This window comes from Bos indicus x Bos taurus, chromosome 1, assembly GCF_003369695.1.
Source record: "Bos indicus x Bos taurus breed Angus x Brahman F1 hybrid chromosome 1, Bos_hybrid_MaternalHap_v2.0, whole genome shotgun sequence".
In the NCBI taxonomy this organism is placed as follows: Eukaryota; Metazoa; Chordata; class Mammalia; order Artiodactyla; family Bovidae; genus Bos; species Bos indicus x Bos taurus.
Genome location: NC_040076.1, coordinates 124,643,939 through 124,660,149, shown reverse-complemented (window position 1 = coordinate 124,660,149; position 16,211 = coordinate 124,643,939). Strand labels below are relative to the sequence as shown.

The following is a 16,211-nucleotide window of genomic DNA, read 5'->3' as shown; positions in this document are numbered from 1 at the left end:
TCCTAAAGCCTCCAAACTATTAGAACTAATATATGAATCTAGTAGAGTTACAAGATTAATATACAGAAATGTGTTGTTTTTCTATACATCAATAATGAATTATCAAAAAGAGAAGGCAAGAAAATAATACTGTTTAAAATCACATCAAAAAGAATAAAATATCTAGGAATAAACTAAATCAAGGTGGTAAAATATCTATACCCTGTAAACTCTAAAACACTGATGAAAGAATTTGAAAATGATACAAGTAAATAGAAAGATATCTCATACTCTTGGATTAGAAGAAGTAATATTGTTAAAATAGCCATACTATCTGAAGCAGTGATTTAATGCAATCCCTATTAACAAACCCATGGCATTTTTACTAGAACAAATAATTGTAAAGTTTATATGGAACCACAAAGATCCAGAATTGTCAAAGCAATCTTGAGAAAAAAGAACAAAACTAGAGGTATCACACTTTCTGATTTCAGACTACAAAAAACTACAGTCATCAAAATAGCATAGTACTGATACATAAACAGACTCATAGAGCAATGGAAAAGAGTAGAGAGTTCAGAAATAAACCCATACACTTAGAGCCAATTCATTTATGATAAAAGAGGCACCCTGGTGGCTCAGATGGTAAAGTGTCTGCCTGCAATGCAGGAGACCCAGGTTCGATCCCTGGGTTGGGAAGATTCCCTGGAGAAGGAAATGGCAACCCACTCCAGTACTGTTGCCTGGAAAATCCAATGGCCAGAAGAGCCCTGTAGGCTACAGTCCATGGGTTCGAAGAGAGTCGGACACTTTGGAATTGAGTCAGTGACTTCAATTCAAAGGAGGAAAGAATATACAATGGGGCAAAGATAGTGTCTTCAGTAAGTGGTGCTGGAAAAACTGGACAGTTACAAGGAAGGCAATGAGATTAGAACATTTCCTCAGACCATATTCAAAAACAGACTAAAAGTGAATTAAAGATTTAACTATAAGGATGTAAACCATGAAAAATCTAGAAAAGAATATAGGTAGAACACTCTTTGACATAAATCTTAGCAAAATTTTCTTGGATCTCTTTTCTAAGGCAAAACAAATAAAAGCAAAAATAAACAAGTGGGACCTAATTAAATTTAACAGCTTTCAACAGTTTAAATTTCAACAAATTTAAACATTGACAAAAAGAAAACAATCTACTGAATGGGAGAAAATATTTGCAAATGATATGACCAATACGGGGTTAATATCTAAAATAAATAAATAGTTCATATAACTCAATATCAAAAAGCAAACAACCTGATTAAAAAATGAGCAGAAGACCTGAATAGACATTTTTTTCCAAGAAGATATACAGATGGCCAATAGGTACATGAAAAAATGCTCAACAATGCTAATCACCAGAGAAATGCAAATCAAAATTACAATGAGATATCATCTCACACCTGCCAAAATGGCCATCATCAAAAATTCTGCAAATAACAAATGTTGGCAAGGATGTGGTGAAAAGGGAACTCTAGTATCCTGCTGGTGGAATTGTAAATTGTTCCAGCCACTATGGAAAACAGTGTAGAAGATTACTCCAAAACTAAAAGTAGAACTATATATGATCCAGCAATCCCACTGCTGGGTATATATCCATAGAAAAAGGAAACACTAATTCCAAAAGACACATGTGCCTCAATATCTATAACACAATTATTCACAATAGCCAAGTTATGGAAGCAACCTAAGTGTCCAGCTATGGACAAATGGTTAAAGAAGATGTGGTTTATATACACAACAGATTGTTACTTGGCCACCAAAAAGTTTCTGCCACTCACAGCAGTGTGGATGGACCTACAGGGTATCCTGCTTAGTGAAATAAGTTGGAGAAAGACAAGTACACTGTGCTATCCCTTATGCGATTAGTCGCTCAGCCATGTCTGACTCTTTCTGACCCCATGGACTATATAGTCAGTCAGGCTCCTCTGTCCATGGGGATTCTCCAGGTCATATTACTGGAGTGGGTTGCCATGCCCTTCTCCAGAGGATTGTCCCAACCCAGGGATCGAACCCAGGTCTCCTGCATTGCAGGCAGATTCTTTACTGTCTGAGCCACCAGGGAAGCCCATGTTACCACTTATATGTACAGTCTAAAAAGTAAAACAGGTGAATGTATATAACAAAACAGAAAAAAACTTGCAGATATAGAGAACAAACTAGTATTTACCAGTGAGGAAAAAGGGAGGAAGGGCGAGATATAAGTATGGTATTAAGAGATACCAACTAATATGCATAAAATAACAACAAGGATATATTGTAGAGCACAGGGAAATATAACTGCTATTTTGCAATAACTTTAAATGGAGTATAATATATAAAATATTGAATCACTTTGTTGTACTTCTGAAACTAATATAATATTGTAAATTGACTAGTCAGTAATAAAAAATAAGATTGACATGTTTAAAGAACAGCACACAGGTACTTTGTGATTCCCAAGTGTCTTTACATACATTGATGACCTCTCTGTCTCACCCACTCCATATAAAGGGATTTTTCAAACTTAATAATAAAAATAATTATCTTAGATAATCTAAATGTACCAAACTGGAACCCAAGTCAATGAGGAAAGAGACTGGAGGATAATATTAGGCCAGAGGGTTTCCTGATAGGCTTTGACCATTTGTAAAGTAAAGGATGTTAACTATGGCATCTATTTCCAGTTGCTGGGAATTTTACTGTACAGTATTGCCATGTTATCAGTTGTTTCTCTCCCCTTCCCCATCCTCCTATTATCATTGTCTACATAAACCTGGGGCTTCCCAGGTAGCTCAGTGGTAAAGAATTCACCAGCCAATGCAAGAGACACAGGAGATGCAGGTTTGATCCCTGGAAGGGGAAAATCCCCTGTAGGAGGAAATGGTAACCCACTCCAGTATTCTTGCCTGGGAAATTCCATGGACAGAGGAGCCTGGCAGACTATAGTCCATGGGTGACAAAGAGTCAGACATGACTTAGCAACTGAGCACACACATACGGGACACAACTGAGTATGAGCTAGTTCAGTGACCAAGCCCTCTTTCTCTCTTCCTCTACCCTGCAATTTCTTATACACAGTCTCTTTGGGGCCTCTGCCTTTACTTATCCACTCTTTTTGTTAAGGGATGCTGATGACCTTTACATCATTAATAAGACCTTCATCAGAGAGGAAACTGCTAACTGCTAAGTCACTTCAGTCGTGTCCGACTCTGTGCGATCCCATAGACGACAGCCCACCAGGCTCCCCCGTCCCTGGGATTCTCCAGGCAAGAACACTGGAGTGGGTTGCCATTTCCTTCTCCGATGCAGGAAAGTGAAAAGTGAAAGTGAAGTCTCTCAGTCATCTCCGACTCTTAGCGACCCCAATTTAACTTCAGAGAGGAAAGGAGGAAGTTAAATCAATCAAATAATGGCCAAATCATCCTAACTGGAGGTAAACTGAAAATTGGCTGAAGAGAGTCAGAAACATGGAGGAAGAATTAGATTTAAGTCTAAATATGTATCTATAAAAGAAAAATATGGATAGTTAATAATAGCTATCTAAGATTTAGCTAAGGCTAAATGGGAAAGAATTAATTTAAAGAAGGCCAAGAAAAATCAGACCTGGAGAACAAGCATAGGTTCTCATTAGTGAGTCACAATAATTTAGGCAATAAATGTGTAATTGTGGGATAAGATTAACTAGGTGTGTAAAGGTTGTTGAAGATCTTAAATTGTACCAATTTAGCAGACAGTATACTCAGTGTGTTTTAATATAACAATTAATTCCCAGAATAGAAGGGAGCGTAAGTATTTCTGTTCATCTGTGGGTCTCTGCTATGTGAGATCTTCTCTAACATTTGCTGAGTTGGGGTTAGAACTCCAAAATGTCTGGGTGAAGGGCTTTAGCTTCACTTTGAACTACTATTAAAAAAAAAAAAAAAACTTGTTTAAAATTTTAAAAAATGTCACAGAAATTCTTATGAATCACAAAATGTTAGAGCTGCAAAGGGCTCTAGTCAAAACTTTTCATTTTACAGATGAAAAGTCAGTTTCTTCATCTGTAAAATGAAGTGGTTGGAAAAGATGAGATCAAATATCTTCCACTTCCAGGAACCCATAAAATCTAGAGAGGTAAAGTGGTGCCCAGAGTTGCACAGCTGGTCTGTGCCAGGCTTGAAAAGTGGACTTGGTTCCCAAGATTCTCTTTATGGCTGTGAGTCAATTCTGTATTTTAAAAAAAGTCAGTCAGCTCAGTTGTTTGATACGATACAGATTAATAGCCATCTTACTGAGCTAGATATTTTTTTCTATTTCAATCACTTTTCCCGTGTCATGTAAACATAACTTCAGGAATGATCACTAGTCACAGAGGAGCAAAGCTTGTGCTTGGAGCTGGCTGAGTCGTTCCATAGACGGCAACAACTTGGCCATGAGCACTGGAACTAAGAGACAGTGAATACAGTGCTTTTCAACATGCAGATTTGTTCAAAGGGGACCTAAAGTGGGACTTGACCATGAAAAACAAAGTATCCAACAACTCTAACAAACTAGAAGTCACTGATGGGTTCAAAATACTTTATCTGCGGGTCTTGCTTCTACGGATGCCAAAGGACTTCTACATTTCCCTGGCACTGAGAGTCAATAGGCGGAAATGTTCCAGCAATGACTTCATGGCCAGTCGTCTCCAGGCCTGGAGATGAAGTGGTCTATCCCCATATTCCACTCTGCAGCTATGATCCTCTAATCAATACCTCAGGCTCCAAATCTGAGACATACTTTCATTTCACCTTCTTCCAGAAAACAGGTCAACATCAGGCATTAATAAGTGCTTTTTACTCCCACATCCCATAAACAAAATAATACATTAAAAAAAAACTGCAAAAAGTATTTGTAACTTAAATTATAGACAAAGGGTTAATATATTAAGGGCTTCTGAAACATGAAAAATAAATATATCAACAACCTTACCAGGAAAAGGGCAACTTAAAAGCATTTGGTTTGTGGCAAGAAAAATGCATATGTACCCTAAACATATAAGCAAATATTCAATCTTACTCATAATAAGAAAAGCAATAAGTCAAACCACAGAGAAATAAAAACCCTCACCTATTGTGTGGGTAAAAATTAAAAATTGTAACAGAATTCTGCATTGGCAAGGCTGTGCAGAACATGTAACACTAGAATACATTGCTAGTTTGAATGGAAAATGGTACAAACTTTATGGGGAGGAATTTGGCATCCAGGAAAATTACAAATACTTTTTAACCTATTTCTAGAAACCTGTCCCAAAGAAACAGTGGCAAAATGCTAAAAGCTATTAAAGTTTTTTTATTACACCATTAACTACAAAAGACAAAAAAATCCCCTTAATGTCTATCAACAGACAACTGGTTGAATAAACTACAGAGTGCTCCGCAGCTATAAAAGAAAATGAAAAAGCTCTTTATATGTCGCTATGGATTACTCTTCAAAATACTGCTAATTAAAGAACAGCAAGGTGATGAACCATGGGTGCCTGGTTGGGTGTATTCATGCATATTTGCTTAGATTTAAAGCAGAAGAGTAAACTAAAAACCAGCCAAAATGGTTGAAAAATCACAGTAGAGAGGACAGGGATAAAAGCTAGATTTCTCTTCATTTCTACTGTTTTCATTTTGGAATTCTGTAGATATTTAATCTAATTTTAAAACAGAAATTAAAAGCAAAGTGAAGCACATGAACATTATTGTATATTTGACTTGTGGAAAATAGAGGATTATTTGAAGAACTCTTAAAACAGAGTAATTTTTAGCTATTCATCCTAGTGGCATATATATAAAGTTTAAAAAGAACTGCAATGAAATCTAAGCAGTTTTCAATAGTCATATTTTTAGTGATAATGTGTATCGTAACCTTGAAAAAATATATTTAAAGGACATAAGAAATTATATTAATGTAACAGAAATAAGAAAAGTAGCAGAAGAAAAATTTAAATGCAAAGTAAATTCAAGGCAGTTAAGTAAACATAAATTGAAACTAACAATATTCATATGAACTTGTGATATTATTTCTCCTTCGAAACAAATAAAAATATCTAGAAACAATGACTAATCCAATAGCAATGAAAACAAGTAGTGCCCACATTTTAAGCTCTAAATAAATTTCCCTCTTATAAAGAACCAAGATTTCTTAGAGAAATGTTTGTTTCCACGTCAGGGTACAGGAAACATACAAGATAAGGTTGGAACGTCTAGTCCTGCACCAAAATAAGAAATGTCTGAAAGACTTTGGTTTATGGCAAAAGGATGTAGGAGAAATCTGAAGAGTCCCCTAGTTGTCAAAAATGGAATATTTTGCTCATCAAAAAGTATAATTGCTGTAGTAGATGGGAACATATCAACTATGTTTAAATCCATGTATTGATATGATACTTTAACATTGAAACATGTATATTCAGATCAGATCAGATCAGTCACTCAGTCCTGTCCGACTCTTTGCGACCCCATGAATCGCAGCACGCCAGGCCTCCCTGTCCATCACAAACTCCCTCCCGGAGTTCACTCAGACTCATGTCCATCGAGTCAGTGATGCCATCCAGCCATCTCATCCTCTGTCATCCCCTTCTCCTCCTGCCCCCAATCCCTCCCAGCATCAGAGTCTTTGCCAATGAGTCAACTCTTCGCATCAGGTGGCCAAAGTACTGGAGTTTCAGCTTTAGCATCATTCCTTCCAAAGAAATCCCAGGGCTGACCTCCTTCAGAATGGACTGGTTGGATCTCCTTGCAGTCCAAGGGACTCTCAAGAGTCTTCTCCAACACCACACTTCAAAAGCATCAATTCTTCGGCGCTCAGCCTTCTTCACAGTCCAACTCTCACATCCATACATGACCACTGGAAAAACCATAGCCTTGACTAGACGAACCTTTGTTGGCAAAGTAATGTCTCTGCTTTTGAATATGCTATCTAGGTTGATCATAACTTTCCTTCCAAGGAGTAAGCGTCTTTTAATTTCATGGCTGCAGTCACCATCTGCAGTGATTTTGGAGCCCCAAAAATAAAGTCTGACACTGTTTCCCCATCTATTTCCCATGAAGTGGTGGGACCAGATGCCATGATCTTCATTTTCTGAATGTTGAGCTTTAAGCCAACTTTTTCACTCTCCACTTTCACTTTCATCAAGAGGCTTTTGAGTTCCTCTTCACTTTCTGCCATAAGGGTGGTGTCATCTGCATATCTGAGGTTATTGATATTTCTCCCAGCAACCTTGATTCCAGCTTGTGTTTCTTCCAGTCCAGCGTTTCTCATGATGTACTCTGCATATAAGTTAAATAAACAGGGTGACAATATACAGCCTTGACGAACTCCTTTTCCTATTTGGAACCAGTCTGTTGTTCCATGTCCAGTTCTAACTGTTGCTTCCTGACCTGCATACAAATTTCTCAAGAGGCTGATCAGGTGGTCTGGTATTCCCATCTCTTTCAGAATTTTCCACAGTTTATTGTGATTTTATTGTGATCCACACAGCCAAAGGCTTTGGCATAGTCAATAAAGCAGAAACAGATGTTTTTCTGTAACTCTCTTGCTTTTTCTATGATCCAGCAGATGTTGGCAATTTGATCTCTGGTTCCTCTGCCTTTTCTAAAATCAGCTTGAACATCAGGAAGTTCACGGTTCACATATTGCTGAAGCCTGGCTTGGAGAATTTTGAGCATTACTTTACTAGCGTGTGAGATGAGTGCAATTGTGCGGTAGTTTGAGCATTCTTTGGCATTGCCTTTCTTTGGGATTGGAATGAAAACTGATCTTTCCCAGTCCTGTGGCCACTGCTGAGTTGTCCAAATTTGCTGGCATATTGAGTGCAGCACTTTCACAGCATCATCTTTCAGGATTTGGAATAGCTCAACTGGAATTCCATCACCTCCACTAGCTTTGTTTGTAGTGATGCTTTCTAAGGCCCACTTGACTTCACATTCCAAGATGTCTGGCTCTAGGTCAGTGATCACACCATCGTGATTATCTGGGTCATGAAGATCTTTTTTGTACAGTTCTTCTGTGTATTCTTGCCATTTCTTCTTCATATCTTCTGCTTCTGTAAGGTCCATACCATTTCTGTCCTTTATCGAGCCCATCTTTGCATGAAATGTTCCTTTGGTATCTCTAATTTTCTTGAAGAGATCTCTAGTCTTTCCCATTCTGTTGTTTTCCTCTATTTCTTTGCATTGATCGCTGAAGAAGGCTTTCTTATTTCTTCTTGCTATTCTTTGGAACTCTGCATTCAGATGTTTATATCTTTCCTTTTCTCCTTTGCTTTTCGCTTCTCTTCTTTTCACAGCTATTTGTAAGGCCTCCCCAGACAGCCATTTTGCTTTTTTGCACTTCTTTTCCATGGGGATGGTCTTGATCCCTGTCTCCTGTACAATGTCACGAACCTCATTCCATAGTTCATCAGGCACTCTATCAGATCAATGAAATATCAATGAAACATGTATATTACCATATGTGAAATAGATCGCCAGTCTAGGTTTGAAGCATGAGACAGGGAACTCAGGGCCAGTGCACTGGGACGACCCTGAGAGATGGGATGGGGAGGGCAGTAGGAGGGGGGCTTCAGAATGAGGGACACATGTGCACCCATGGCTGATTCATGTCAGTGTATGACAAAAGCCTCTACAATATTGTAAAGTTATTAGCCTCCAATTAAAATAAATAAATAAATTTTTTAAAAAAGAAAAGCAAAAAAAAAAAGTAAGAAAAGGAAAAATTTACTTCCTTGATCATATGTGGGAGATGCTAGAGAAATAATTCATTATTTTGAAAATTAGTAAATACAAAGATCAATAATTTATCCTGATTTTTTTTGTTTAAATAATATCACAGGCACTCAAATTGTTGATCTGGAAAACTACTTCTTTTGGGAGAGTACCAGCTAATACATGCAAAAAGGTAGGATAGAATTAACACAGCACTAGTTTATAACCCCTAATACATACTAGACTAAACATAATCATTGATGGGTACTAACGTCATTAGCTAAAATTTGTTGTTGTTCACTCACTCAGTGGTGTCTGACTCTTTTCAACCCCATGGACTACAGCACACCAGGCTTCCCTGTCCATCACCAACTCCTGGAACTTATTCAAACTCATGTCCATAGAGTAAGTGATACCATCCAACAATCTCATCCTCTGTCATCCCCTTCTTCTCCTGCCTTCAATCTTTCCCAACATCAGGGTCTTTTTCAATGAGTCAACTGTTTGCATTAGTGGCCAAAGTATTGGAGCTTCAGGTTCAGCATCAGTCCTTCCAATGAATATTCAGAGTTGATTTCCTTTAGGAATGACTGGTTTGATCTCTTTGCTGTCTAAGGCACTCTCAAGAGTCTTCTCCAACATCACAGTTCAAAAGCATCAATTCCTGGACACTCAGTCTTCTTTATGATCCAACTCTCACATCTGTATGTGACTACTGGAAAAACCATAGCTTTGACAATACGGATCTTTGTCGGCAAAGTGATGTCTCTGATTTTTAATATAATGTCTAGATTTGTCATAGCTTTTATTCCAAGGAGCAAGTGTCTTTTTTAATTTCATGGCTGCAGTCACTATCTGCAGTGATTTTGGAGACCAAGATAATAAAGTCTCTCACTGTTTCCATTGTTTCCCTATCTATTTGCCATGAAATGATGGGACCAGATGCCATGATCTTAGTTTTTTGAATGTTGAGTTTTAAGCCAAATTTTTAACTCTCTTCTTTCACTTTCATCAAGATGTTCTTCAGTTCCTCTTTGCTTTCTGCCATAAGGGTGGTATCATCTACCTATCTGAGGTTATTGATATTTCTCCTGGCAACCTTGATTCCAGCTTGAGCCTCTCACATGCTGTACTCTGCATATGAGTTAAATAAGTCAGGTGACAATATACAACCTTGATGTGCTTCTTTCCTGCTTTTGAACCAGTCCATTGTTCCATGTGCAGTTCTAACTGTTGCTTCTTGACCAGCATACAAATTTCTCAGGAGCCAGGTAAATTGGTCTGGTTGAAGGTCATTTGATTACAGAACTTCCCCATGACTGGGATTTGATTTGACTAGCTAAATTTCAAAATTTAGTGTGCATATAAACCACTTGGGGCTTCCCAGGTGGCTCAGTGGGTAAAGAATCCACCTGCAATGCAGGTGATGCAAGAGATGCAGGTTCAAACCCTGGGCTGGGAAAATCCCCTGGAGGAGGCATGGCAACCCACTCCAGTATTCTTGCCTGGAGAATCCCATGGACAGAGAAGCCTGGTGGGCAGCAGTCCATACGGTCACAGAGAGTTGGACACAACTGAAGTGACTGAGCCGGCAAGCATGCATGCATTAATAAACCACCTGAGGATATTGTTAAATTTTAGAAGCTGATTCAGCAGCTCTGGTGCTGTATTTAAAACAAGGTGCCACATGGTGCCAATGCTGCTGGGCTATTCTAAGAAAGAGAGGAGCAGCCCCTGGTATGTGGGAGCTGGCCTGTTACTATCAGCTGGGCCTTGTTGTTCTCTTGTTGAGTGTAAACAATTTCACATAAAACATCAGACAAGTTCACTCTGTGACCATAAAGAATCAAGACAAAAACAAGACTACTGGGTAATCACATTTAAACCCAAATAATGAACACTGTCCAAACCACAGCATCTCTATCCTGGTTATTATGAGTGATGCTGTTCCTTTACCAATTGTAGGCTTCGGCTCTATTCAGTCTTTCCTCCTGCTAGAGAAGATTTACTAAAATGTCCAATCATTCGTGCTTTCTGACAGCATCTCATCCAGAGAAAAACCCCGATTCCTTAAGCCCTCCCTAAAATCACCAAGCATTAGCCCACATCCTATAACAATTCCTTTCTAACACGCTCTGAGAGGTCCCAGTGTTCCTCTGATGAGCAGTTTCTTCATTATAACATGTAATAAACATGTCTTATTCAACTACAGGTGTGTTCTGGTGGTCTTTGCTGGAGCAGCAATTCAGCAGTGTGATGGATCAGACTGATGGCTGGGTCACCAAACACTGTGCTTCCTGATGTGACTCTGTAGAGATTCAGAGCACGCAAGTAATCTTGCCAAACAAATGAACCCTGATCTGACTCAATTTCTAGATTTAACCATCAGTTTACAAGAAATCCTGAGGCTAGGGGAACATTTTAAGCAATCATATTTAATTCAACCATAGACAATTGTCTTTCTTTTTGCAATAAATAAGTGACAAGAAAAATAGAAGATGGAAGGGTAACATATAGATTAAAAAAATACTAGATGCCATATCCATCAATTGTAATGTATAGCCCTTATTTGGGTTCTAATTTGTACAAACTACTACATGAACTAATAATGATAATGACAATAAGAAAATTCTGCCTTTTTGAACAGAGGATAGCACTTTGATAATATTAAGATTGTTAATATTTTTAGGTTTCATAATGACAACTGTCATTTTTTAAAACATTTGCAAATAAAATGATATGATGTCTGAGACTTGTTTTAATATAATTTAGTCATAGTGAGAAGGAATGTAGGAGGATATTGATAAAACACTTTGGCCAGATTTGATTATTATAATAATTTGATAATATGAAGGTATATGACAACTCTTTTTACTATTTTCCCTATTCTTAATATGCTTGAAACATATAGCAATCAATTTTCAAAATTATCTTTTACCATTTAACTCAATAGAGCAAGGGTCCTGAACCCCTGGGCCATAGGCCAGTACCAAGTCCATGGCTTGTTAGGCACTGGCCCGCACAGGGGGAGGTGAGCAGTGGTTGAATGAACGAAGCTTCATCTGTATTTGCAGCCTCTCCCCATTGCTGGAATTATGACCTGAGCTCTACCTCCTGTCAGATCAGTGGTGGCATTAATAGATGCTTGAATCAACCCCAAACTATTCACCGCACCCCACCCCCCAATCTGCTGGTACATGGATAAACTGTCTTCTTCAGAACTGGTCCCTGCTGCCAAAAAAGGTTGGGGACCACTGCGATGGAGCATTTTTGAAAGAAGACAAGTTAAACAGAGAAGAATTAAGAGCCATAAGTCAAGATGGCTACATGTTCTAGGGAAGCGGACAATGGAGAATTTCAGAGTCTTCCCCATTACTTTAAGTTGCTTTGAGAACCATTTTTTGAGAGCTGTTAGAATATTCACCTGCTTTTTAAAATCACTAACAGATATGTCAACTGCAGGTGAAAAGGAATAAGGAATTATTATGTTGACTCGGGTGATGCTCTTTAGAGAAAAATTCAATTTAAATGTTTGACTCTCAGAAAGAAGAAAACATATTATTTGGGCAATTACCTGGATCTGTAGCAGACATCAGTGAACCAAAAAACAAACAGTCAGTGAAATGAAAGTCTCCATTTTTCAGCTGGTCAGCATATACCATAGCCTTCACAAAGCCATACATAATTAACCTGTTGAGGAGAAAAAAGGATCTTTAAACATCAAGTTGAATCCTGTGTAAACCCATGCCATCAGAGTTAACATTCTAATGGGTTTCCTGAATAAGCAGGATGCACAAATTACCGCTATTCTGCTAATTTGTAGCAATGCTAGTTCTCAGGACACTGCCTACCAAATATCACAACTCATTCCCCTGGCAAAAGATAGCACAACGTTTTACAGTGTGCTTCAATGAAAACACGTATCTCAGGGGTATAAAAAATTATCCGTGAAATATGGCATAGCAAATCATGCCCACAAATACAGAGGTGCACAGACATTTTAAATGGATTACTTTTCAGTTTTATTGTTTTGTCTGCTAGGATATCTGAAAAGGGTTCAAATTTCAAGTCTGTTACTGTGATGAGAAGGATATTGGCCACTCACAGGGCCCTTGGTCAACCAGTTACTTTAGAGTGCATGAGTCTCTACAACTGCTGGTGTCAGGGCACTTCCACACCCACAGAATCACTGTTGGGTTAGCGTGCCTGTAACTTCAACACACTGCTGAATGAATCCTGAAATCATTGCATTTTGATCTTCAAGGATAGCTGTTCTTTTGATGAGATTATAATGTTTACCAAACCAGCACCATGGAATGCAAATTATCTGTTTTTGGTCATCTTTTGTCACCTTATAATTTTTAAATTGTATTTCACTATTTAATTGACTGAGTTTTTCTAAGTCCTAGGAAAGGAAATACAGACACGCATAAACTGGACCACAGTTGAATCACTAAAAGTGACTGTAAGAGTCTTTAGAAACAATAGACCCTCAGACCCACAGATGGTTGCTTAGATATTCATATTCATGTAAAGCTAGTTTCTTGAAAAATGTTCTAGGGTTGTAAGCATGACTAAAAATACTATAAATCAGATAATAGAAATCGTAATGTCAGTGAGAATGTAGATATTTTAATTCTAAGAAAAATTTCTCCATGAGAGAATATTTCATACACATCTGCATTTAAACCCAGTTTCCACCATTCACTAGCTATGTGATTTTAGAGCATTACTAAAACCTTCTGAACCTCAATATCCTCATTCATGAGTTATGAATAACAATAATGGTCAGTCTACAGAGTTGTTTTAAAGACTATCTGAAGTAATATAAATTTGGGTTTTGACACATAGTAAATTTTCAATGCAATTATTACAGATATAGTAATAATATTCACTTACTATTTCTACTTCTTCATATGTTTTAACTCATTTCACCCACACATCGATTCTATAGTGTAGGTACGAGCTGCATTTTACAGATGAGAAAACTGAACACTGTGTGATCAAGTAACTTGCTGAAGTTGACAGAACTGTTAAATTTTGGAATCCAGGTTTGAACTGAGGAAATTTGACTCTGGGTCCTGGGTTTTTAACCACCACAGCATATTGCTTAGATGAACGGTTCTATCTTTCTTACTATATGTTATATCATATAATATTCTCTCAACTAGTCCATAAAGTGGTAGTTCTACATAGTACTAAGGGGCAGCAATGAAAGGGTCCCTAGGAACTTGGAAATAATACTCCTCTTGAGTCAAACCATTAACACAACCAACATGAGTTCAAGTAGAAAGACCCAATATTTCTGTGAAGTATGTGGATTCTAGAAGGGGAGGCTGGATCTTAACCAGTCTGCAGGTATTAACACATCTGAGAAAGACTGTGTCATGGGACATAGCAGTGGTTTCTGGAAAGAGGTCCCAGTCATGGCAGCTCATCTACGGTTATCCTGGGGAGGGCATTCTGCTGGTTACCAGAGGGTGAAGCCTCTGGAAAGCTATAGGGTAGCTTCATTCAGTTTATTTGCTTATTCAATAGATATTTATTACTGAAACTTTACTACATGTCAGGCTCTGTGTTAGGTGTTTAAAATACATCAATAAATAAGACAAAGATCTCTGTCCTTATGGAGCATGCATTTTAAAGCAAAGCAGCTGGCAATAAAATAAAATAGATTTTAATTATATATGTTATGCACATCACCCTCTGAATTAGAATATGCATGTCTGATGAACATTGATAAACACTGAGACATTCTGAGCAGTCATGACAGCACCAGGGAGATGCTCGCTGACAATCATCCCCTCAGCCTCATCTGGTGTTAACCCGACTCCACTACAGTCTTTTCTCATTTGAGCTACACTTCCCAGATGGAGCACGGAGAGGCTCTGCAATCAATATCAACTTTAGAACCTGTGACTGTATTTCTGAATTCTACTCTCGTTAGTTAATTTTACAGGTTAGGAATCTGAGGCTCAGAATTAAAACAACTTGCCCCATATTGCTCAATAGAAGTCATTAGACTGGGTAAGATAAGATATATGCACGCATATATATTATGCTGGCTTGGCAAGGTTACATGGAAACTAAAAACATTATATACTATTGATGAAAATAAAATTAAAGTTTTTATGAAAGCCAATTTTCAAATTTATTTAAAAGTATTAAATGTTTTATATCTATAGCTTATTAAATGATTTTCTATAAATTACCAAGAAATTAATCTGAATACAACCCCAAAGGTAATTAGATTATTTCACATTGCTGGTATTCATGAGTGAAAAATTCATAGCAATCTAAATGTCCAATGAATAAATTACAGAACACACATATAATGAACTAATATGCAACTCAATACAACATACAAGAGTGTATATTAGGCAAAGAAAAGTAAACTTATAAAGTGGTGATATATAATAATTTCTAATTTTACAAAAACTGAACATAGGCATATCTATAAACAGAAAAAGATCTGAAGCACATAGTCTGGGATGTTACTACTGGTTATTAAAATGGAATTGTATGTGACTATTTTCTTTTTTCCTTTTCTGTATTTTCCAGTTCTTTTAAAATAACAGTAATAATAAAAAGAAAAGCAATGTACACTAGTGAGTGCTATTGTATGACCCAACAGACACTCATTATGTCATTTAATCTTCACAATACTATGAGCTAGATACTATAATTATTCCTTTTTACAAAGGTGAAAGTGCTATTCTTTAAAAAGAGAGGTTAAGTTGCCAAAGATCACAGAAGTTAGCTTGTGACAAAGCTGAATTTGAACCCAGGCTCTGGGGGAGGGCATGGCAACCCCCTCCAGTGTTCTTGCCTGGAGAATCCCCAGGGACAGAGGAGCCTGGTGGAGGCTCCAGTCCACGGGGTCGCAAAGAGTCAGACACGACTGAGTGACTAAGCACAAGCACAGCTAGATGCCAAAACCTGCATACATAACCGCCATTCCACAAAGCTTTGGAATTGCTTTGAAATGAAGAGAAACACGTGTGCATGTACACACACACACACACACACACACACACACACACACACCCCTGTATACACAGTTTGTATGCTTTAAAAAAAAATTAAATGACTTGTAACTCCAAATCAAATCCCGGACACAAAATAACTATAATTCCAATATCTTCTTTGAGATAGGCAAGAGAAAAACAGCCCGGTGCAGTACGAGCTCAATATGATCTTTTTGCTATTATTAATAACAATGGTCATTGTCACTGGTGATTACACTGTCAATAATTGGTGTGTATCTGTTATATGCCAGGCACTTTTATAATAAATGGTAACTATTGCTATTGTTGCTACATTATTGTAACCAACTAGTTATAACTATATTAACTGGGAGAATTAAAAAGTGAACCCATTAGCAACCACCACATTCTCGTAGAGCAGCATGTTCTATCAACACTTCACAGGAAGCATCTCAGATGGCTCAGGATACAGGAAAGATATGGTCTGGTAGGGAGAGGGGAGCCGGTGAAGTCCAGT

General features: G+C 37.7%; 1 protein-coding gene across 2 annotated transcripts in view; it reads right to left on the bottom strand.

The window, feature by feature from the left end:
- The window catches only part of SLC9A9 (solute carrier family 9 member A9), a 665,191-nt gene that overhangs the window by 472,739 nt on the left and 176,241 nt on the right, over positions 1-16,211 (bottom strand). For both annotated transcript variants that reach the window (XM_027544122.1, XM_027544133.1), the window contains exon 5: positions 12,283-12,398. In XM_027544122.1, coding sequence (XP_027399923.1) covers positions 12,283-12,398 — 116 coding nt within the window. The remainder of the gene's footprint in view (positions 1-12,282; positions 12,399-16,211) is intronic.